This window comes from Kryptolebias marmoratus, linkage group LG2 (genome assembly GCF_001649575.2).
Source record: "Kryptolebias marmoratus isolate JLee-2015 linkage group LG2, ASM164957v2, whole genome shotgun sequence".
Taxonomy (NCBI): Eukaryota; Metazoa; Chordata; class Actinopteri; order Cyprinodontiformes; family Rivulidae; genus Kryptolebias; species Kryptolebias marmoratus.
The window spans coordinates 12,455,431-12,480,091 of NC_051431.1; the positions used below are offsets into that span (position 1 = coordinate 12,455,431).

The 24,661-nt window shown below is 36.8% G+C and overlaps 2 protein-coding genes across 2 annotated transcripts in view; one reads left to right on the forward strand and one right to left on the reverse strand.

Annotated features, from left to right (window-relative positions):
* The window catches only part of gpr184 (G protein-coupled receptor 184), a 5,314-nt gene extending 1,137 nt beyond the window's left edge, over positions 1–4,177 (forward strand). The window contains exon 2 of the mRNA XM_017428982.3: positions 2,944–4,177. Within this exon, the coding sequence (XP_017284471.1) occupies positions 2,986–4,011 (1,026 nt within the window). The 5' untranslated portion in view covers positions 2,944–2,985 and the 3' untranslated portion in view covers positions 4,012–4,177. The remainder of the gene's footprint in view (positions 1–2,943) is intronic.
* Positions 4,178–18,673: 14,496 nt separating this feature from the next.
* si:dkey-202l22.3 (7 transmembrane receptor domain-containing protein) lies at positions 18,674–24,076 on the reverse strand. Its single transcript, XM_017428985.3, has 3 exons — positions 23,553–24,076; positions 22,329–22,726; positions 18,674–21,686 (listed from the first exon to the last, which is right to left on the reverse strand). Exons 1-3 carry the CDS (start codon positions 24,037–24,039, stop codon positions 21,459–21,461), a joined length of 1,113 nt encoding a protein of 370 aa, XP_017284474.2. The 5' UTR covers positions 24,040–24,076; the 3' UTR covers positions 18,674–21,458.
* Positions 24,077–24,661: the final 585 nt, after the last annotated feature.

A 24,661-nucleotide genomic window follows, 5' to 3' on the forward strand; every position in this document is an offset into this window, starting at 1 on the left:
GCTCGCTGCTGCCGCACCTCGCGTTTCACCCTCATATTTGAACAGGAAATATGCAATTTCAGCGATTTTGACTATAAAAATGCGATTTGGACCATAAAAATGTTCGAAAATTACTCATACATAAAGATCAGTGAACAAATATTAATAATCATTTTATGTTATGATTTTTTTTTTTTCTTGTCATGATGACAGGTGAGGCTCTGCCTCACCTGCCTCCCCTGACCGCACGTCCCTGTTTATGACCATGAGTGAGCAGATTTCTAGGAAAAGACATTAAACTTGACACTGTATGGCTGAGTAACTTCTCCAGTCTGCAGGGATTAATGTTTAAAAGCTGCAGTTTGTGGACACTATTTTCACCATGTTTCATAGTACAGCAGAAAGCTGCCTCACAAGAAAAGATTCTGAACATCTGTAGTTGAATTATGAGTCCTTTGAAGCAGTGCTTTATAACCTGACGTTTTAAAAAAATATATAAAACACATTTTCATTTTTCTGGAAGACATCCTAACAAAATGATGTGCACATCCCCGACTCCTCTGAGCAGAAAATTTTCTTTTTAAAAACAACCAGGTTCGTTCAACTAATTTTAAGCGCCACTCTGTTGTTTGCTCTGTTGGATGAGTAAACAAACTTAAGCTGGGGCCAGTGTAGTGAAGGAAACAAAAATCCTCAAACTGTATTTACAGTGAAAGACGTGTAAGAAGACAAACGTTACAAACCGTTACAGATAGACTCAGAAATGGGGAAATACCAATATGTGTTTAGTAATAGTGTCCAGACTGATGACTACACTGCTGATAAAGGGATTTAAAACAATGTGATCATATCTACTGGCAAAACTTTCCAATGTTGCCATCACTGTAGTTTCCCAGGGCACATTTTTAAAAATGTGCCCTGGGAAAATTTTATACATAAGCACACTCATAATCACACAACATCTATACCACCAGCAGCCTGGTGATTGTTAGTTCTCGTTTCCTGATGAATGTCAACTGTGCCAGCAGTGGTTAAGTGGCTGTTTTTGTGCCATTTTCAGAGTGGAAAATGAGTCATCACTGCAATATTTTAGATGTCTCTGCCAATCTGGTGTGATCACAATAATAGCATTTTTGAGGAACGGTTTTGATGATGCATCTGCCGTGTAAACCACGAGTACAAAACACTGATAAAGTCATGTGTTGTGTGCAGTTCAGCATTAATAGGTCTATTAGCCAAAGTAAACACTTCCATCTGTCTTGTCCACATTAAATTAAAGCTGGACAAAGAATAAAACTGCCAGCCTGTCTCTGTGGGGATAAATTTAAATCAACAGGTGAATCTGAATTTGTTTTGTTTCTGTAGAATCACAAATTCTTATTGCACTGAACTGTACAGTCTGCTGCCAGATCAGTCTCTGCTACTCAGATTAACACCCTGCAGGGTAAAAACTGCAATGAAACATTATCAATTCAAAAACAACAACAACAACAACAAAAATTAACAAAAAACTAGAGCGGCTTGGAGAAAAGGAGGCATGTCAAGTTCATTTTATGAAAGGCAACTGTTCCTTCAAAGGATACTTCAGATCTTCTGAAAATTATGTTTTTACCCCCTTTTTAGATAGTTCCTTAAACATGCTCTTTGGAGAAACAGAGTTTAATTCTGACTGGAATAATGAGCTAACAAGTCCAAAGTGGATTGCTGCTGTTTTAAAACAACACCAAACACAAATCCAGTCCCCCCAAATTATTAATTATTAGTGCTTCAATGAAGTACTGGTTGATAAACTTTTACATAGATATCAGTTTCATATTAAACAGTTATTTTGGCAGAAAGTTTACAATACTTCCTGCTGAAAGTGTTTGAGGTTGTTGCAAAAATGTGACGCATATTTTCACTGTGAAAAAAACATAAAATTCTACTTTAAAAATTGTGTAATGTGCAACTGACAACAAGGAAAAAAATTTCTAAAATAGCTTTCACATAAACTGCAATTTTCAGTTGGAGTTGTTTTACTTGGGTGCTGCTTGAATCATTTAACTTGTCGATTTGTTAAGTTAAGATTTAAACTGTTTCTACAAACTGAGGTTGTTCGAAGCTATCTAGAAAAGGCAACAAATTATTTGTTCATAATCTTGCTGCAGAATAACACTTCAAAATTTTTTTATCAATTCTGTTATGAATAAGTTTCCATGAAAAGTAACTCCTCATTCCACTGAATCATGCTTTGTCACTTTTAGAAGCTTCTGTAGAACAAAATGATTTTTATCTCTTCTCATCAAACCACAAAATAGAAACAGACAGACAAAATATCTAAGGTGTGCTCTGAATTTGAGGTGTAATTGTCAGGATGTGGTGTGAGCGTGGCAAACCCAATCCGCAGACTCATAATTGATAAACAAAAAAAGGTTTATTTTTAAATAACAAAACTGAAAACAAAAGCTGTTGTGGCAGCAAAACTAACTATAACAAAAATCCCTATATGATACGGCAAGACGAGGCAAGGAAGAACCGTGGACAAAAAACAACAACCAACACCTAACAAACAACAATGAATCGGCAGGGAGGTGGAGAGGAAGACCAAGTTTTAAACACTGGGGACAATCAGGTGAAGTGGGCACAGGTGAGTAACGAAGATTGACAACAGGTGGAGATGGGTGAGGCAGAAAGCAGGAGTAGACTGAGGGCAGAGAGAGGATAATGACAAACAAAGACCATGAGAACAGAACCAAAAGGCAGAGAAAGACAGAACATGAGAACAAAACCAAAAGTATAAAATAAAACTCAAAAGGAAAAAACAAAACTGAAGAAAGCAGGAAAAACAAGAACCCAAAACAAAACTAAGAACAAACCCAAAAATGCTAGAAATCATGACAGTAATAGGAGTTTTTTTAAAAAAGAAAAAAAGACAAAGTTGCATAAAAATAATGAAGGTCAAATGTTCTTTTCTTTATGTTGCAGGTGAGCGTTTAAGCTGGAAAACAACCAAAGACTGAAAACATCATGAATGTTACAAGCTCAGGAATTCAGGAAACCACAGACCAAACATGCGTTAAAATTGGAAAGAGTCCCATCAGTGATTTCCTGATGGCTATTTACATTCTGGCTTTTATCTTTGGTTTAATTTTCAATGTACTGACTCTGAGGCCTATTTTTCTACAAGTAAAGCAGAAAAATGTTCTGGGAATCTTCCTACTCTGCCTGTCTATATCTGACCTGCTTTACATCTTCACCATGCCTCTTTGGATAAATTATTACCACCAGGACCACGAGTGGAAACTGGGCGCTACCTCCTGCAGCATAGCTGGCTTCTTCTACTACTCTAACATGTACATCAGCATCTACCTGCTGTGTTGTATCTCTGTGGACCGCTGCCTGGTTGTGTGTTACCCACTGCGCTTCAAGACCCACCGTACATCGCGCTACGCATGGGTCCAATGTGCCATTGTTTACATTGCAGTTGTAACAATGCACATAATCATACTAATATTTGATGCCCATGATGATGAAAAAAACCAAGACCGCTGTTATGAGACTTACCCCATGCAGAAAACTGTGGCCATGTTTAACCTGAGCAGAGTGGGCTTAGGCTTCATCTTACCCCTGATAGTGTTGGCCGTGAGCTACTGGAAAGTGCTGGCCACTGTGGGCCAAAGTCCAGGTCTGAGTGCCCAGGCCAAGAGGAAGGTCCGTCTGCTCTCGTTTGGGGTGATCGGAATCTTCTCAGTTTGCTGTGCACCATACCACATTCTCTTGCTTTCACGCTCCCTTGTCTACTTCAAGTACAACGATCCTTCACCTAAAGGACTGTACTGCCAGTTTGAACAAAACATACACTGGTCCTTCTCAGTCACGCTGGCGTTGTCCACTTTGAACAGTGTTGTGGACCCAGTGCTGTATGTGCTGGTCAGTAATACAGTAAGAAATAAACTGAACCTGTGCTTGAGAAGGGGACAGCAGACGCCATTAGATGAATGTGCTCTGCCTGCATATAAAAAAGGGAAGCCAAAGGAGAACAGTTTTATATGAAAGCATATGTGAAAATGTTTGAATTCATTTGTATTGTCAGGGTTATGTACATAACTGTAGCATTTTATACTCAAGTATTTATCTTCAGTGATTATTTACATTATTTACACTGAATATCGGTCTATTTGTTGTAAAAAACAGAAATTAAATAAAAATTGTAATCGTGCACGTTTCTTCATTTTACTACCTCTCCTTGTGCACAGCTAAGAAGATGGAGCTGAACAAAATGAGAATCATGGAGCTGGATAACTGCATCATAGTTTAGCGATTTTGTGCTCCTGAGGATTCCTCAAGAAACATCCTCTTTTATTTTGTTGCTAGACACTACTGGAGCTGAAGAGCTCTTCTATTTTCTTGCCAACCGATACAATCACAGGATATGTGTGTGTTCCTGATATACTGTAGCTAAATGTACAATAAATTTAAAAGAATGTCACTTTCAGTTGACATTATAGCATGGGTATGCTTGAATGTCAGTGAGACATGCTCTCGAAGCGAAAACAAAATAGAGCGGTTCAAACAGGTGCTCTGGTTTTCAGGTTGTTTATTTTCTGCAGCTGGCATTTTAATCATGGGTGAGAAAACGATAAGCTTATATGTCCAAGTACTTAGTCAATATCTTTGCACGTACAGGTAATGACACATCTAGCACAGCTGTGTGCTGCACATTTGTCAAGTGGGCGAAGAGAGTAATCAGGAGTCCTGTCTGCATCTGAATGTGAGGGAGGGCTAATTTTAATCCCTTTTGAATTGATATTTTGAAACGATCTGTGCTGCAAAATATTCAATATACTGTAAATTGAAGAAGTTGAAGAAAGAAAGAAAGAAAGAAAGAAAGAAAGAAAGAAAGAAAGAAAGAAAGAAAGAAAGAAAGAAAGACAGGAAGACATGAAGACAACAGAGTATTATGTCAGTTGTTATTTTCCGGTATTCATACAGCGCTTTCTCGCATGCGTCAATTCCCAACCAGCAAAGCTAATATCACATAACGTGCCTCCAGCTTGTGGTTTTGTCACATTCGTATGCTGAGAGCCTGACCCAAATATGATACATCAAAAAAACTGCTGTCTTAAACAACAGCTTATTTAATGCACTACATATACAGTATTTTTAACAACTCTGCCTGAGAAATGTACCCTGAAACATACACAGCTCTGTTACTTTAAGAAAAAAACCTACCCTTTAAAAATACATTTTTTTACAACTTTTCACAACTTAAAAATGGGCATTAGAATGTTTAATTTTTGAGTATTAAAAGATGAAAAGTTAATTTTGCTACTCCTGTAAATTAGGTTTTTATAAACTACACAGTTCTGATGATGACACATAGGTTGCAGCTATAATTCACTCAGGCAGCAAATGTTCCAGCAACATGATTAAATGTGAGCCTAATTAACAAGCAACTACTTGATTCATGTTTGTGAATTCTGTATATGAGAGGCTTATAGAGCACTCAGCCTATATTTATGTTTGTTGGGACAAAAATGTATTTTCATTAAACAGATAATAGGCTTTTTTTAAAAAATATAACTTTCTTTTTAAGATATGTAGACTAAAGGAGTCTGATTCAATACAGAAACAAACTTGTAGCTAAAAAAGCTTATTAAAGTCTGGTAGGAAGCGTGTTGGGTGCCTACAGGGTGCTTACGAGAGCCGGGTTGTTATTATGTTGTCTGGCTTGTTATGTCTTTTTATGCTGTACTTTCAGTGTAATTTCCCTACACCTAATAATATTGACTGGCCTTTATTAGCACCCAGTAGATACCTGGTAAGTTTCCGGGAAATCCCCTGAAAATACACAGTAAGTATATTGTAAGCACCAGGCTATGATATGCAACCACCTATTATAGACAGTATTAACACTTATGTAATATTAGCTTATTGTTTTTGAAAGAATAAATTTCAATTACACCAAATTGTCTTATTTGCTTAAAAATAAAAGCTACAATCAAATAATGCAGCGACTCAACCCTTTGCAGCAGCGTAATCTTCCTCTGCCAATAATATATTATCAGTGTTGCATCTGTGGTTTTCATTTGTTTCTGTTTCACCTCTACAACAGAAATAGCAGCAGTACCACAAAGGTTAGTATTTTTTTTGCAACTTTGACGTCCCTGCTTAAAAAGCATCCTTTTTATTTCCTCTTCCACTGTTAGACATCTTCACTATGCTAGGTTGTGTTATTTTATATGATTATCTGCTCATTCGTGTTAAAAGTGATCACACACTGTATTACAGTTTGTGTAATATGACAGGACCAAGAGGAAGCAGCTGGGCCAAACCAGTGTGGGCAAAGGTTACCTGCTCATGTTGATAAATTTACATAAAACTGTTTGACCACAATGACACCTAAACACTCCCTTCCTCCAGTCTCCTGTAAGGATCAGACTGTCAACACTATTTTACTTTTTCCTCCTTTCTGACGATCAGGACATCTGGACAAGCTGACATTGTGTGTGAATGATGACTTTAACTTTTTGCCATTTTTTCAGTTTACAAAATACAAAGATTTGAAAACATGCTTGTATGAACTAAACATTGTTGCACAATGCTGTGTTTGTGGCTTTACAAGTAATTTAGTTGGTTTTGGCTTCACCCTTACAGTTTATACATATTGAATCTGTGAAAGGCAAGTCTAATCCACAATTAATCCATTTTAAAGTCCCCGTAAAATCCTAAATTTGCTCAAATTTTGATTTGTCATGTTTCTTAAAAATTTTTCAGGCTGTCTATTTCATTTTAATTTCTGCTTTTATGAATAGAATTTGCAATGCTCCTTTAATTTTCAAAGACTTCACACATTTTTTTACTTTTTGTTTAGATTTGAATTTTTGTTATCATTTTACTTGTAAAGCTTTATGCATAAAGGACAAACAGAAAAAAAAGTAATAAAAAAAGAAAAAGGTAAATGGTAAATAGGACAATGTTAAATAAATTTAATAAAAAATAACTAAAATAGGAGATCAGAGTTAGACAACAATAATAACTGAAGAAAAACTCCAAATGCAGAGTTTTATTAAATAAGAATTTGTTTTACCCTCACTTTAGGTTATCTACATTAGGCACAAACATGGAGCACCTACTTTAACACTTAATGTGTCTGCAGTGTTCTCTGACTCGAAGTGCAAAACAACTTCACAGAAAACAGGGGCTGGAATTACTGCTAATCACTTCTCAGCTCATTGATGCTAATATGATTAGCTTCAGGCTACTCATTTGAACCTATTAACATAGTCTAGTACCTACTGGTGCAGCACATCTTTACTTCCTTACAGTGACTCACCAGTTCAGGAGTTCAGTTTTCATTACACAGGGCTCATAAGGCAGCACATAAGACATCTAAAAGACATCTGAACGGTTCGTAGATGTACAGGCTAAGATCAAAAGAATCTGGTGTAAGGAAGAAACTTTGGTAGATGTCTGAATCTAATTGGAGATATGGAATAGACATCTGCATTTGGCCAAGTGTGAGCTATTTAGGACTCAAATTTTGGACATATGGCTTTTTTGAGATTCTCATTCTGCTGAGCTGTTTAAGCAGTCACATCAACATTTAAGCTCTCAGCTGCAAATCCTCAGTGTTTCAGTATGGAGTCGGGGCTGATCACATACTGTGAGCGAGCACTGTGATTGGCTTGGCACTGAACTTAATGAGCTGGGCTAAAACTTGTTTCTGCATTGGACTGTGCATGATTGATAAGTAATTTAATACTTCATAGGCCAAATAAAATGAGCTCCTTGGCTGCATATGGCATGAAGCTGCCAGATGATGATCACTTCCCTAGATGTTTGTTTTTGTCCATGCTGTGACTTCTAAAAACTCTTTTGCTGGTAAAGTTAGAACTTTTCTGTTTTTGTCAGATTTATCGTTATGATTGATTGATATAAATGAAGGATGACTGATGGGTAATGCTAAAAAATGTTGCATGATCTTTGTCTGGGTCTTTCATATGACATTTGTTCTGTAATTGCAAGTTTTAAATCTAATGTGATAACATTGTTACATGCTATGCATTGATCTGAATGCTATAGTAACATGATTTCTGTACCAACTGCATTTTTGTTTGGAAAGGACAAGGTTTTAGTCAAACAAAGCTTACCTATAGCACTGCATGTTTCTGTGAAAACATCAGTTTGTGTTAAAGGGTGTATAAAATTAGAAAATGACAGCATTTTACTATGGATTTGCATTTTGTCCAAGCTTAGAAAAACAGAGGCAAATGGGAAAAAAAGCAAAAACTCATTAAGACTACAAAAATATGTTTTCCCTCTTTCCAGTATTTTAAACAAAATCCCCTAAAAACAGTCTAAGCTTGTGGCAAAGTAATAAAGCACAACTTGAAAATGTGATTTGTCAAGTTTGAAGAAATGAAAGTTGTATTTAATACCACATCTTGTGGCATAAAGCTGAAGATATTACAGGTCCATTTTCTCCCAGCTTAGCTTTTAATGAGCCACCTCAGGCTGCAGATGGACTTCTTGGCAAATCAATATGATATTATTGATTAGCTGTTATGACTCATAACCTCACTGCATAATACAGGATTGGTCTAAATGGATGGAACAAACAAGCTATTCTTGCATATTTGTTTTAGTGGGCAGTCTAATATTGTATAGGGCACACAATGTAGCACTCAGTGGATGCTTATGTTTATTTTTTCTGCTATAATGCACACATTAATCTCTACAAAAAACCTAATTACTGCTCTGCTGCTGCTTCTTGATTTATTGTGTAGCAAGTTTTAATTTTCTTTTTTTTTTTTTTTTTTTTTTTTTTACAAGAACCAAACTTTTGAAGTTGTTTGATGGGGGTATTTACAAGACACAAAACTAAAAAAATCTCTTCAAACAAATCAAGCTTAGCAATCTTTATGGGTTTTCGATTTTGTGTTTTTCTGCACTGCAGGTTTTAATTACTGCCCATAACTTTGAGTATCTAGCAGAATTTTGTGCCGTAAAGACATAAACTATTGTCATTGTTTACTGGCTGACATTGTGATTTCAGAAAAAAGCATGAATGAATCTAAGACAAGTCAAAGTGTTTCTAAATTTTGCAAGGAACGTCAGCTCAAACAGAGCAACAATATTAATGGAGACAGAACAAGGAGTTCTAAATTGCTCTGGTGTTATTGATCCTTTGTAGACAGAAAATCAATACATTAAGCTTTGTTCACAAAGAGACATGCAAACATCAAGAGTTTTTTTAAAGTCTGCTGTGGAACCTGCTCTTGAGCTGGGATGTAAAGACAAAACTATATGTAAATTATACACAAACACAGACATGCACAATGTAAGTGCACTGGTAAAACACTTGAAATTTTTGCATAAAACTGAAATGCATAAGATTTTATGTTTTTGGGCTAATAATATTTTCTTACATTATTAGATTTTGTACAAGAATCAGCTCAAAAGAAAAGCAGCTATGTTGAAAATGTGTAGTATTGTTTCTACATGAAGAATATACTTATGGATGATTAGTTTCTCTGGTGCCATTTCTGCTGTGTAGTGGTAATTTTTCCTCATTAGCGATGTCTGTTGCAGTGGTAGCACTCGTAGCGACATACAAACCCCACTTTAAACTGCTTCTGGCCCTTAAAAAATCCCCCAATCAAGCTTACCCTTTTCTGTGAATATGTGAGCTTACACGAATAAATCCAGCATTGCTGAACCATAGGAGGCATGGATTAACACGAATGTGGAGCACTACAACTACAATGTGTCAGACATTTTACATTTGTTACAGTTGTGGGATTTTTCAGCAGTGTTTTATAGTGTCTGTTTGCATTATTCATTGTTTATATTCAGTGTTTTCTGTTTTATTTTGTAATTTGTTCATTATTTGTTGTTATGTGTTTCCCAGTACTCCACCAATGTTTCCCTCAGTGATTCCTGGATCACAGCTTATTTACCTACCTGCCCCTCATTTGCTTATCAGTCTAGCTGCAGCAACTCAGTATTCGCACCTCCCAACATCCTTCCATTCATTTTGTTTAAGTCAAGTCAAGTCAAATTTATTTTTAGAGCACTTTTTAGCAACAAGGCGATTCAAAGTGCTTTACAACATGAAAACACAAAAATACAGAGTTTACCCACTTCTCCTGTCCAGGTCATGGGGAGCTGGTGCCTATCTCCAGCCATCAGTGTGCGAGAGACAGGGGACACCCTGGACAAGTCCATCACATAGAGACAAACGAGACAAACAACCATTCTCGCTCTCACTCACACCTAGGGACAATTTTAGAGTTACTGTTGAGTACGATGTTTACCACTGGTGTATTTTGGTTAGCACTGTTTTGTGAAGCGGAAGGTTATGTTCTTGACCAGAATGTAAATAAAGTTCTCTGTGTGTTCCGGCCAGAGCAGGGCAGTGTGTGGCTACCAGTTAAGCTAAAGTTATTTCTCCTGTCTCTTATGTACCATATGAATAAATTAGTACTTCTGCAAAGATGTCTACACGAGCTGAAGATGATGACGAGGAGCCCAGAGTTTCCCGTGGAGAAACTAGGAGAGCCGCTGCAGAAGGATTAACAGTTACTAGTTAACCTAATATGGATGTTTTTTGGTCTGTGTGCGGAAACTGGAGTACCTGGAATAAACCCATGTGAGCACAGGGAGAACATGTAAACTCCACCGAAAAGTGCCTCAGGTCAGGAAGTGAACCTACAACCTTCTTGCTGGGAGGTGACAGTTCAAACCACTGCACTGCTGTGCCACCCCCATATATATTCCTTCTTTTTCTCACGTAGTTTTCAGATGCTTCCTGCGCTCTGTGCTTCATCTCCTCTGTATTTGCTTCCTGGGTTTTTGCATGCTATGTTTGCTGCCACGTCAGCTTTCAATTTCTTAAACATTTCTGTTTTTGTTTAGTTCATCTGTCTTGGTGTCTAGACTTTGGCTTCTCTAAACTGCAACATCATAACACCAAACCATTCTGAATCCTGCAGGTGGTTGGTTGCACAGCCAGTCTGTCATTGCTGTCAGCACCATCAAACTGCAATGCCAACTTACTTTTACACATATCAACTGTTGTCATTACCTCCCATAGCAGCTCAGAAGCATAACAGTGGCTAGCTGACTGCAACCGGTTGTGTTGATTAACACCTTTCTTAAATCACACCAAGGCAGGAAGAAGGTGTTTTAGTCTTAGCTTGATGGTGTTTTGTGAAAGGGCCTTTAACACAGTGCAATTTGCGTCACCAGAAAAAAAAAAAAGTAAAGTAGGGCAGGTGGGCTTTAACACAACATGGACGGAAAGTAACTGACCATTGTACAGTTTTTATTCATTACTCTGATTTGCCACAAAGTGTTTTGAGATAATTTATTTTTTAATTTGAGTTTATTTCTAGCATTTTCATCACAGCTAAACTAGTCGTTTTTATTATAATCTTTACATTATTGCAACAAAGAGTCAGCATGTGAATGTTAATAAAAGTTTTAACTCTGCCATTTTTAGGCAGGTTTGAGAACCATGTAGAAAAAGTTTTATTTATGTTTTGTTCAACATTTAGAAACGACATTTTGCTGCTTAGTACGGAGTTACTATCTGCGGCCTGGCAGTTTTTCATATTACAGTCTCATGAAAGTGTGACAAAAGGCTTGTCTGAAAGGTCATTTTTATTAGCTTAATAATTAATCTCAATAAATTGCAAGCAATCGTTCTTTTGTGTTTTTTTGTGGTACATTGAATTTCTTTGTGTTGTATCAAACCTTACACTGAATTGTGATTGAGTGTTAAAGTTTGTCAAGCTCTTTATTTTTTGATTATGTATGGTTAATGTATCAGATTGTAAACACAATTTAGAGATGCATAACTTTAACAGTTCCTATCTGACAAAGTAATGAGCCTAAGAACATCTTAAACACTACATGAAAACCAAGGGTGACTTACAAGCCCAAAGTCCCTTGACTTTAATATAACTAATCACTTCTGAGAAATTAAAGTTGCAACTTAAATGAGGATGTTTAAAAATAAATCTATTACATTTCCCTAACTGTAAAAATTTAGGAAAATGTAAAGCTAGAGTAGAAGTTAATAAAGTTACAGAGCTCAGTGGGACAGAGAATAAGAAAACTTAAACTTTTTTTTTTTGGTTAGGAAATTTTTTTTTTGGCTGTCTGAAGTCATTACCATATATTTTAAATCATTCATGAGCCTTTCAGTTCTGCAAAGAGTTACTATACATCACAAACTCAGCTCAGAGTCAGCTTCTTCAGCCTTCCCGTCTTTACAGAGATAACAGGCTCTGTTTACCTCATTAGTGTGGTTAAGCTGTTCCGAGATCTGTCTGACAGCATCCCAAGCAGATCTGTGATGTGACAAACTTAGAAGGCAGTTTTGTTTTTGCCTTACTCTGACTTCAGGTTTAAAAAAAGTGCAAGATTTAGATGATACGAGTAGGTGCCACACCACATTCTTATCTTGTCTTTCATTTAATTGCTTTTATGTCAGTGCAAACCAAAGAGGGTTAGCTTCTCTCTTATAAACAGTACAAATTTATTTGAAGTATGGGGTTTTATGAACCAGGACACAATAAAATATAATACAAATAATAGCTGCAGAGAAAAAAAAAAACATTAAGCTGTTGCAGAAACTCAGTCAAAGGCCAGACCTAAACCTGACTAAAATAATGTGTTGCAATCTTGAGAGGGCTGTGCAAAAATAACCTCAATGAACTGAAGTGACATTGTATAAAAACCTGGGCCAAAGTTTCTTTATACCAGCATGAGAGAGCAAGAGAGAGAGAGGCAGAGAAAGAAATCATGCAGCACATTTGTACCACATGTTAGTGAATCAAGAGGTGGGCATAGTTTTCTTCCTTTGTGACTTAAGTGTTTTGCCAACTAAATTATGTCACAACGTAACCTCATGTTGTTGTTCAGCAAGATCATTTTTTTTTATTTATAAGAGCTGTATTTTATTTGTTCATTTAACTGTTACTATTTTACTTCTAAGGAAGAAAAAGTAGTGTTTGGCAAAGTATAGTGAAAGCTTGATAAAAGTAAAGCAAAGCTGGTGGATTGTCTTATGTCTGTTGCATTTATGACTGCTGTGCTTTTTGCATCTAATCTTCTTGACAGGTTGTAGAAAAAGTGATGCCAGCAGGGCCAGATGAAGATAAATGAAGCACTTAAAATCTGTCATTAGTCAGTGGATTTAATTTGCAAAAATCTGTTGTTTGTGATTATTCAGCACAATATTTTTCCCTCATTTGAAGCACAGGTTAACAATTTTTAGTAAATTTAGTAAAATACCTGCCTAGTTCTGTGCTGAAAGTCAACTGTAACGAATGCAGAGCTCATTCATTTCTTAATCTTTTGCTCTAAAGTCAACCCACACCAGAAAAAGAAAGTCATTTTAATTGACCATAAAAAGCCAATGATGCATACATAATAAGGTTGTGCATCTCTGCTCTGTGGTTGATAATACAATATATACCGCAGCATGCTGCCAACAATCCAACACATTAAAATACATAAGCAGCAAAAACTGATACAATTATTCTCTCAGTCATGATATAGGGTGGAGTTTTAAATCAACACAAGGACATACAGAGCAATGCAGTAACACAGCAAATGAATTATTGTTTATCATTTACATTGCTAAAGGAAAGTTTTTAATTTTTTGTTTGATTCTCCAATTTATGAAATTTAAACTTCGTCTAATTTTCACTTTTAACCCATAAAAGTGTTGCCTATCATTAATTTAAATAATAAAAAGTTAGTTTTTAAATACAAGTGGGTTGTGAGGTATTTGCACAGAAACATTTGCAGTGGGTGTCGTCAGTTTACTGACAACTGCCTGTAAACTTGTGATTGTTGCCTTAGGCCCTGTCTGTTGAGCACCCTAAGGGGTCATGGGTAGGAATAAAATCTGCAGTCATTAGAATCTGCTCACTCAGTTTTCTTTTTACAGTAATATCTACGTCCCTGGTTTGTTTTTTGTGTGAACCGAGACACATCTGGAAATGCAACACCAGAAGTGAAACCAAGGTTTAGAGACTAATTACAAATAGCAAAATCAGGCAGTAATGTTTAATGACATTATTAAAATTGTCTGTTTCTCCTAAATCACATCAGACATTTAAGAATCAGATATTTTTATCTCATTTTATTGTCATTTCAACTGTTAAATTGAAACATGCCAGTTTGTATAATTAAAAAAAAACTTTATCTTTGTGCAACTTTACTGACAATTCCTAACTATTTGTTCTCTTCAGTGTCTAATTTCTTTTTAATAAGATTTGACAGTAGTGTTTTCTACTAATTTCTGCACCTCTTCACATGGTTTAATAAACTGAGGGAACAGATTGTTAAGGTTTCAAATCATTCTTCTGCTGGTAGTGTTTCATCTGCTTTTAATTTGTCTTTATTGGTAAAGATGTGGCTAAAAACTAACTAACAGCTGAAAACTCATCCTTTTAGACTGGTATTTAGCATTTGTTTTTTAGGGTTTTTCTTTTTTATATTGGCTTTTAATATTTTTGATTTTATTTTACTTTGTGTCTTAAGTTACCTTGTTTTAATATGAAGCACTTTGTCATTTTTATCTTGAAAAGTGCAAAATAAATAACATTTCTTTACTTACTTACTTACCTGAAGTTTTGTTTGTCCCAAGACCACCTGGGGATTCTGTACCCATCAACACTTCTCAGGATATTTTTAAAAACAGATATTTTCAGCTGCGTTTGCAGCTCCTATCCGCACACAAACACTTTCCAAAGTGGAGATTTTTTAAAACATCTACGATGTAACCGTCTAGGCAGGAAATATGGAAGTGTTCAAAAATCATGGCATAGCAGCTTGTTTTTATTCATGCCCTCTATCATTTTGTACCCTTGGAATGGCAACAACGATGTTGTTTTTATTGTTTTTTTGTGCACCTTTTGCTTCAGTCTGATCCTGTTGCTATTAAACTTTGATTGTGTACTAAAATGATGGATAATTGTAATGATGTTTTTGATTATTGTAATGATTTTATTGATGTTTTTATGATGTAAAGCACTTTGAATGCCTGAAATGTGCTATACAAATAAATTTTTACTTACTTACTTACTAAAATGGTTAATTACTGAGAGGAAACCATAAATAGTGATTAAAAAAAAGCTACATTTGTTTTTGGAGGTTCTTCAACCAAGCCAAGCTTATTGTTTATTTGTATTTTGATATGTCATTAATGTGGACATTCTCATTTTCTATATCTGACAAAGCAATGGCAAAACTATAACCAATGGATTTTTTAAATTAAATCTATTTAATCCAGTTATTTCAGTCTGATCACTATAAAAGCCTCAGGGTTCATGAAAAACCAAATCTTTACCACAAGGAGCATATTTTGTTACCATAAAATAACTTTAAGCTTTGTGCACGTTTGCGTGTTCGTTAACAGGTTTGCATTGTAATACTGTAATATGGTAATATGAGGCGAATGAAGTGATGCAGAACTTATCCAAACAACAGGAGGATGTTCAGTGGTGGTTTTAATACATTCTGAATGCGGTATAGTGTTGAGGCATTATCTGCTTGTCATTGTTGACTGGGAGAAGCAGAGGGATAATACAGCAATTCTACACCAAGTGTAATTAATTTGGCTCAGAAAATGCAGGATAAGTTGTTTGTTTTTTGCCCACTTTGCAGTTTTAAAGAGGGGGGTCAAACAAAGTTGCTGCAGTTTACTTATTAAACTGTCAGGATTCATTGTTTTGACCAGATTGCACCACATAATGAAAAAGAAAACAACAGTTTTTTGGTGGCCTGTTCATTTTTCAACAGTAAGAAGTTGTCCAACATCAAAGCACGACCTATCTGAATTATATCAAACTACATAAAGCTGAGATGGAATTGCAGTCTGAACATAATCATTTTTTATTGCATATTGCATTAGAATATTTTAAAAATCTAATCACATCTCACCCAAAAGCCTGATGAACTGAGTTAGAGTTTGTAAAGTTTTAATGAACTATAACAGATAATATTCAGTACCTCTTGCTGCGTATTTGCTTGGTAAAATTAATATTATATGAAATACCTATACCAGGGTGTGCAGGTTTCAAGTGTGAATTAATATGTTTGCTTTATATTGTCTTTGGGGCTTCTTCAACCATTATTCAAATAGTTTTACAATTATCATTTCATACCTGACTGCAGTATGATAAAAGAAACAGTTCAGTTATTTTGAAGTGGGGTTCTGTAGAAAGGTTATAAAGATTTATTTTCTTACCTTTTGTAAATAGCTCTTTGAAAGAACTCAGTTTGGAAAAACAAAGTTTAATTCTGACTAGACTCAAATGATAACAATTAGTCAAAAGAAGCCAAGATTAAACTGTCTTAAAACAACTATAATCTTAAAGCTTTTTGACAATTCATACAAACACTTCTTCATAAATATTTACACTAAAATCAATTTTGCATTAGTGTTATTCTGGCAGAAATGTTATGATATTCCTGCAAAAAGTACCCTGGGCTGCATCAGAAGTGTTACAGCTAGCTGCTGCCACTGCAGTTTTTCTCAGTCGCTTTGGTACATTTTTCAGATCAGAATTGAATTTCTCAAAACTACCTCAAAGTTGGCATAGAACCTATTGAGTTCATCTGGCAATGAGGAATCCTTTGGGCATTGTGCATCCCTGATGTTGTAGTCTGTGGTGCACTTGATGCCCTTCCACATGCGCCGGGGGTTGTTGGTGGTAAAGTGACCCTGAATTTTCTGGGTGTATGTGGCTTTGGCCCATGAAACGCCTGCAGTCAGATCTTTCCTCGCTTCCCTGAGTGCTGATGCCTCACCTGTCCTGAACACAGTGTCTCTAGCTTTCAGCAGAGCTCTCACCTCAGCATTCAGCCAGGGTTTCTGGTTTGGATAACAGGTAACGGTCCTGGTGGTGGAGACATCATCAGCACACTTGGAGATGAAGCCAAGAACAGAGGAGGTGTATTCCTCCAGTTCCACCTCTCCCTGATATGTGGCCGCCTCTGTGAAGACCTGCAAATCTGTGCACTAGAAACAGACCTGGAGCACAGAGACTGTTTTTTTTGTTGGGCTAATCCATTTCATCAGCGGATGATATACTGGCACCAGCAGGATGGAGATATGGTCGAAGAGACCAAGATGGGGGTGAGGAAGAGCTCTGTACACACCGTGAATGTTAGTGTACACACAGTTTAGAGCAGTGGTCTCCAATCCTGATCCTCGAGGGCCACTATCCTGTATGTTTTACTTGTTTCCCTGCTCCAACACACCTGATTCCGTGGTTTAATTACCTCTTCATGTTCTGCAGAAGCCTGTTAATCACCCATTGATTCAAATCAGGTGTGTTGGAGCAGAGAAACAAGTAAAACATGCAGCTTGGTGGCCCTCCAGGACCAGGGTTGACCCCCCCCTGGTCTGGAGTGTTGTTTCCCCATGCGGGAAAGGTGACATGCTGGTAAAAACTGGGCAGAGTGTCCGTCAGTTTTACGTGATTAAAGTCCCCTGCAACCACGTAAAATGCGTCCAGGTGCTTTATCTGCAGTCTCGCGTACATACAGAGTTTTTCCTGACCAGTGGTCATGGTCCACTAGGAATAGCTGATGGCTGTTGATCTGGGAAGCTGAGACCGGCACGTTGTTGTTAAGCCAGGTTTTTGTTAGGCAAACCTGGACGTTATTAGGATGCTGATGGAGTTGCTCTCACCCTGCTCCCTATTCCTTAACCTCATTGAGTAATTTTTCTATACATGGAGATGGAAAGTATGATCACCAGCCATATACACAGATAACCCTTCTGGCTGCCATGGATGCAGCATGTGATGACATCACAGCAGCAACCAGCAGAGGCTGGATAAGACACTATAAAAGATTGTTCCCATGCTGCATCGCAAGAGAAGATATTCATTACGGTGTGGATGAGAGTTTGTGTCCCAACAGACAGGAATGTCAGGAGGTGTAGGAAGACTGCAATGCAATTTCTACAGCACTGCATGTACAGTTTTCCTTAAGGAGATTGTCCTGTGTTTACATTTCTACTTTTTTTCCCTTTGTGCTCTGCACTGCTGTCTTTTCCTTTCTGTATTGCAATGACATGGTCTGTCAACAAATTACAGAACAAACAGTAAAAATCTACACTGCTATTTTGACTTGTCTTGACTTGTCTTATCCATACACAATGACACAAGGACTTGTCATTCTGATGCCACTGACATGTTCTGACATGTTTGCTTTTGAGAGATGAACTAAGAAGTTTGAGCAAGAGACTGGCTTTTGCAGGTAATCCATGGTGTTTTGCTATTTGTATGAATTGTTTTGAAAAATGCACTTACTGTTTTGCAAATGTCTAGGATGATTCAAGAAATGTACCAAAGCGACTGAGAAAATCTGTAACGTTTGCAAATAACCACAGAATTCAAGTGATATTTTAAAAAAAGATTTTAAAAATATACCTTGCATAAACAGGTATGAAATATTTAAATAAATGAAATCATCAATGTAGTCAGAATTAAACTATTTCTACAAACTTAGGTGGTTCAAAGAGCTATCTACAGCAAGCAAGATTTGAGTTGTACATAACGTTCTCACAGAACCCTCCTTCAACAGATCAGAAGAATCATGTTTAGATGTCATGCACCAATGCTTGAAACAAATCGGCTTACAGGAAAGCTTCAAATGTGAAAAATAAAAAGCAGAACTTATGTCAGCATGCATGATTCATAGCAGTCTTATTTTTTCCTTTTATGTTGGGTTCTAGTAATGGGACTTGTCATGACATGTTTCTCCACAACTCTATCTATCCATTTATCTTTCCTGACATTCCAAGCCCCTAAGTTCACCTTTATCTGGCTAATTCAGATAAATTCCGAATGAAGTGAATTCTTAGAAAGCGTGTTGTGAAATGTCTAAACCTTGTTCCCTAGCTGCGTTAGGAAACTTAGGGATTTACCTGTCTGCAGTGCAAGAAAATCTGAACACATTGAATTTCATTGTGTTTTGGGAAGAAGTTAGTTTCACACCCATGCAGATAAGTCTTGTTAAAATTGAGGCAATAAGACCAATTCCCCACAAGCACGGATATTTTGCAAAATGAACTTTTCCTGCTGCATTTGCGTCTCTCATCCACATGCAAACATTTTTGATGAGAAAAACTGAGATCTTCATAATTGCTTTACAAAGTTAATATTTTTGGAGAACCTTTGATGCTGCAGCTTTATTTGTACGTCATCAGTGCTTTATGTATTGTGCACGTGCTATAAACCACCACAGCAGTGTCATTTTCAATGGGTTTTGTGTCTACGTCTCCCAAGATTTATCTTGATCCTGTTGCTGTAACACTTTGTTTGCTTAATGTCGACATTAACGACTTGCCAAAACACAGAGAAAGAACATTTTTATTGGCTAAATATTGTCCCATGTTGCCACGGTTTACAATGTTCTCTGAGTTATTAATGTTTCAGCATATGACCACATTTTAGAGGTGAAAGGATCAGAATAGGGCGAAAAAAACCCCTCCATTATTGTTTAACAAATCCCCTTGTTTGTGCATGAAATAGTCTGCTCTATTATCATTTCTCACAAGCTCCATATGTTGAGCCCACATAGATTGAGTTTTACAAAAAAAAAAAAACTTACTTTTTTCCACCAACATTTCCCAAGCCAAGATTTGAACCTGAATCCTCCTTGCTGGGAGACATCATTGTGCAGTTCTAGCAAAAAAGTAGCTTTAGATAAACAGGAAAAGAATTAATTATGAAAACTAAACAAATGAGAGATGTTCCCAGTTGCTCTTCTTTCAATGGGCTTTGGTTAAATTTTATTATACCTGTGTGCCGTTTGTCAAACTCTGCCCAACAATGTTTAACAAAGCCTCTTTAGCATGAGTTTGCAATGCATTAAGCATGAGAACCAGGATTATTTTTGACAGCTATAACTAATTAAAAACACGCCTTTCTTCTATGAATCAAAAATATCTTTCCTAAAGAGCATCAGAACCAAAAACAACATGACAAGCTGAATCCTGTCTGAGAAATTACCAAAAGAGGAATAAAAACATGACAACCCAGCTGCCAGGCAACAAGAAGCAGAGTAATTTGATTGTGAAAATGTGGAAGCTGGCATCAGCACCATTGGCCAGGGACCTGCAAATGCAGTAAAACTATGCAGGGTATTTCTGCTTTTACAACATTAACTCAACCAAACAAATTACATTGTGGTATTTTTTTTTATTGGGCCTATTAGGTTTGTTGTCAGAAAATCTAACTTTCTGTTCTTCTGTCGAAACCAAAAAGTTAACAGTAAAAAGAAATCCTTTTTTTTATTATAAGCAGTGTGATAAAAACAAAATGAATTCAGGTTTTGAATAATTTTCATCATATCATCTCATTTTGTGGTCTAAAAATGACTTGATACTCAATCTTTAAAACCATTATTCATACTTAATGTGAGCTCAGTGAGAGTCTTGTCACCGCTGAGATGCTTTTGAGTGACTGCATTGGTCATGCTTTGAATATTAAGTTGTGTATAAAGTCAGTCTTATTTTTTGAGACAGATCTGAAGCATTAACTGTCTGTCAGGTAGCATATTTATGAATCCGGTGTTGATTTTATTTTAAATAGTTTCATTGCAAGGGATCATAAGCATCACATTTCATTCCTCACTGTTGCACATACTGATGTTTTTGACTCATTTCTTTTCAAGCTGAGAACATATTTTGTATATATACAAAAACAGAAACTTTTTTTTGTTTGTTTTGTACAGATACAAATGTGAACCAAAGGATAAAAAAATACACCACAATAAAATAGAAGAACACAGCCAGTTAATGTGCATTTAAACATATCTGATACAATACAGGAGATATGTAATGTAATGGAGACACAGAATATAAGGCTGTAAAAAGAGATTTATGATGTGCAACATAAAGCAATCACAACAATCTTGGCCTGTAATCCATATCTGGTGAGAGGAATTCATTATTCATCCACCTCTCTGAAGTGTTTACTGCAAGTATAATCAGTTCTTTTAACCAATGTAACCACCCCTGGTCTCAGCCTCCAGCATGTGTCTCCTGCACAACAGCTCAGCCTCAGGGCTTGTTTGAGCCACTGCTGGGCTTTCTAAAGCTCCAGGATCTGCTAAATGTCTACGAAAGCAGCTTACTGTGCAGGAACAACACAAAGATCCAAATAGAGAGCTTGGTCCTCTTCATCATCATCCCATCTGGTATAAATTTGCTTCTTTGCCTGTTTGTCATAAGAAGCCTTATTTAATGATGGCTCTGGTGAGTAACAAGAGAAGACAGAATGTGTTGAAGTCACGAAACGCTGGAGAAGCATGAAGACAAATGCTTTAAAGGAACACTGAGCAGCTGTTCAGATTTTCTTTTTTTTTTCTTCTTTTCGTCACATTACATAAGTGTTGCAATAGATTTTGTGGGCACAGGATGAGCTCTGCATGTAAGGAGTTGTGACAGAGATATCAAAAGTTCAGCTCCTGGATGTTGGTCTCTCCTCCATTTCCCTCTGACGGTTGCGGCAGGGGCAGAGGTAGCCTTTCAGATGCATACGCACCTTGCTGTGCAGTGAAGCATAGATGAAGGGGTTGTAACAGGCAGAGCTCATGGCCACTAAATGGCAGCAAACTTGCAGAACATTTATGTAGCGTTTCCCTATTATGAGGAAGTCTGGGTCCAGGTCCAACAACAGGTTCAGCACCTGCAGAACAACATGAGAACAACTGTAACTGCACTGAAAATACCAAGTTAAAAAAAAGCTTAAAATATTAAGTTTTGTCTCTACATTATTGATAACTATCAAACAAATTTATATATATATATATATATATATATATATATATATATATATATATATAACAGGACATTACATGTCTGTAATGCAAAGAAGTGTAATAGATTTTAAGGTAAAAAAATACATCCCTACAAGACTTTGCAGAGTTGTGAAATGAGTCTCTACTATGATCTGTGGTTTGCATGGAAGCTGTGAAAGCAAAGAAAAAAAAACTAAACCTCTGTAATCACAATCATAGTGTTAACTTTATCCCCTTCTCTGTCAATATGATGATAAAACACTAATCTTTTTGCCTTCGTCATGACTCATCGAGTAAATAGTGTAGATTTTACAGACACATTTACTTGACAATGATCCTCCATGGCAAATGATGCATGAAATCTAATGGCCTGCAGTTAATGTTTCATTTCATGTCACTTCAAAGCTGTCGAGTTTATGATTTGCTGGTCGATAAGGAAAGATCTAAAGTTTAAACTTGATTTTGAAATCTATCTGTCCAGTTTAGACTAGCTCATAGTTTGATTTTAGTTTTGATTGCTTTACAATCACCTGGAGTGGCAGCCAGCACAGAGCGAAGGCCAGCACTGAGGCCACCAGCAGAGAGAAGGTCTTCTTCCTTCTTTGGCTCCAACGCTGTTGACTGCTGGAAGGCTCCCCAGGTATTGAGTAGCGTTTCAGGCTAACGGTGATGGCACAGTAGGACACGCTGACAGACAGCAGTGGGATCATGTAGGAGGTTATCAGAATGAAGCAGGAGTATAACAGCCGTAGATTGCCACTGTCAGGCCAAAATTCCTCACACACTACCAGGTCGATGCCGCTGGGACGCAGATCCAGGTAACGCGTGTAGAGAGAAGGTGGCGCTGCCAGGGCCAAAGATAAAAGCCAGACACCCAGAGTCACCGCCCCACAACCCCACACAGAAATCCTTTGTCGTACTGGGTGGGCTGGGACAAGGAAACAAATACTCAAGTTATATATAGTAAGTAAAAACATATAGTATAATCTAAATGCACAATGAATAGAAATGTAATAACATGCAAAAGTTTATTTGTTAATGAAAAAAAGATCTGCTAGATTCATCAGGTTATTTTTTGCCAATTTCATCCAAGCAATGTTTATAAGCCAAATAAAAAAAAGAGCACACAAATAGCCTAAACAACCATTTTATTTTATTCGATTTCATTATTTTTATCTTTTGAAATTGTACATTCGACAATTTCTTTTAATTCATTTTAATTTCTGAAAATGTTCTCAAGGCCACCTTTAGTGTTTTACAACCCACAGTAGTGACTCTGCCTCAGCTTATGAATGATTGTTGTAAATTATACTCTCCATTAAGGCTGCACAAAGTTAGAAAACGAGTGATTGGAATAATATTGAAGATTGTGGGAAAGACATTAGTTGTGTTAAACCCATATTTTGTCAACACATTTTTGTATCTATGATCATTATGATCTCTGCTGTGTGTTTCAGCGTCTCGGTCACTAATTTAAAAATTACATGCAAGCTTTAAGAGCACCGAGAGTCCAACAGACTGACCAAATGTATCAGTGGCACGCAGAGTGTGAATACATGGCACCTGGACTACAAATGCAGTTTATTGCAGTCCTTTACCATAGTGAAATTGCACAGATTGCAGTGATAATAAATTTTCAATATATTGTGCAGCCATTTTCTCCATTATTGATATAATTTATGAATTTGGTAAAACACCCTTTTTGCCATGTATAATGCTGAATTCTTCAGTTGACATCATGTTAGGTTACTTACCTACAACAATGTAGCGGTCAACTGCAATAGCAGTGAGTGAAAGCACTGAGGCAAACACTGTGGCACACTGCAGCAAGGGGACCAAGTGGCAGAGTGGTCTTCCAAAAGCCCAGCCATGGCTATCGAAGGCGTAAGACACCGTCAGCGGAACACAACTCAAACACATTAGCAGGTCGCCTGCTGCCAAGTTACCGATGAAAAAGTTGGTGACGTTGTGGAGTTTCTTGTCGGCCAAAATGCAAGCCAACAAGAATGTGTTCCCAACACCGGCGACGACCACTACGAGGCAGTAGAGCGGCAGAAAGAGAGGTTTGAATCGCTGAAGAAGCTCCATGCCCACAAACATGTCCAATGGGTCACTGTGATTGAGTCCTTGGCCTTTGCTGCCTTCAGGTCCTCCTGTTTCGTGGCTGCTGTTTGCAGTCAAGGCAAAACTCCTGTCCATGAAAATATCCATCTTGCTGCAGGCACACCCTAAAAAAGGCATGAACAATAATAAATGAACACGTACTTAAATCAGTTTCTCTTGTGGTCTCAAGAATAACCAAACCAACTAAATAGTAAATCAAAAAAAGCACAACTTGACTGATCACTCTTTATATTTATGAAATCAAGTTATATAGAAATCTGTTCATTGAGACGCGTGAAAGGTGGTTTTCAAAACAAAAACAAATTGAATCAAATTCACTATGACTGAGATATTGAAATGCATTGTGTCTTGAGCCAACAGAGCCTTAGAATGCTAACATCTCATAATTGTGATTTTCAAACTTGTTGACAAAGGCCTCTTAAATGTTAGATGGCTCGTCTCCTCCTCTACCTGTGGGACTTTAGAGATTATTAGGAAAATGTGTACATAAACTAAATTTCAAATGATTAAGTCTAAATATTAATCATGCTAAAAAAAATGCTGTAACATACAATGTAAAAATGATTAGTTCATCATTTTAGTATGTTGAAAGTTGTAAAATATAACTTATGTTAAATAGGTTAAATATTGCCATGCACCACCTCAGATTCAGGCATGTGCTCCAGTGTATCCTGCCAGCATTTATTTTTGTGACACTGTACTGTAAATACTTGGCCCATATTTATAAAGTACCACTGCA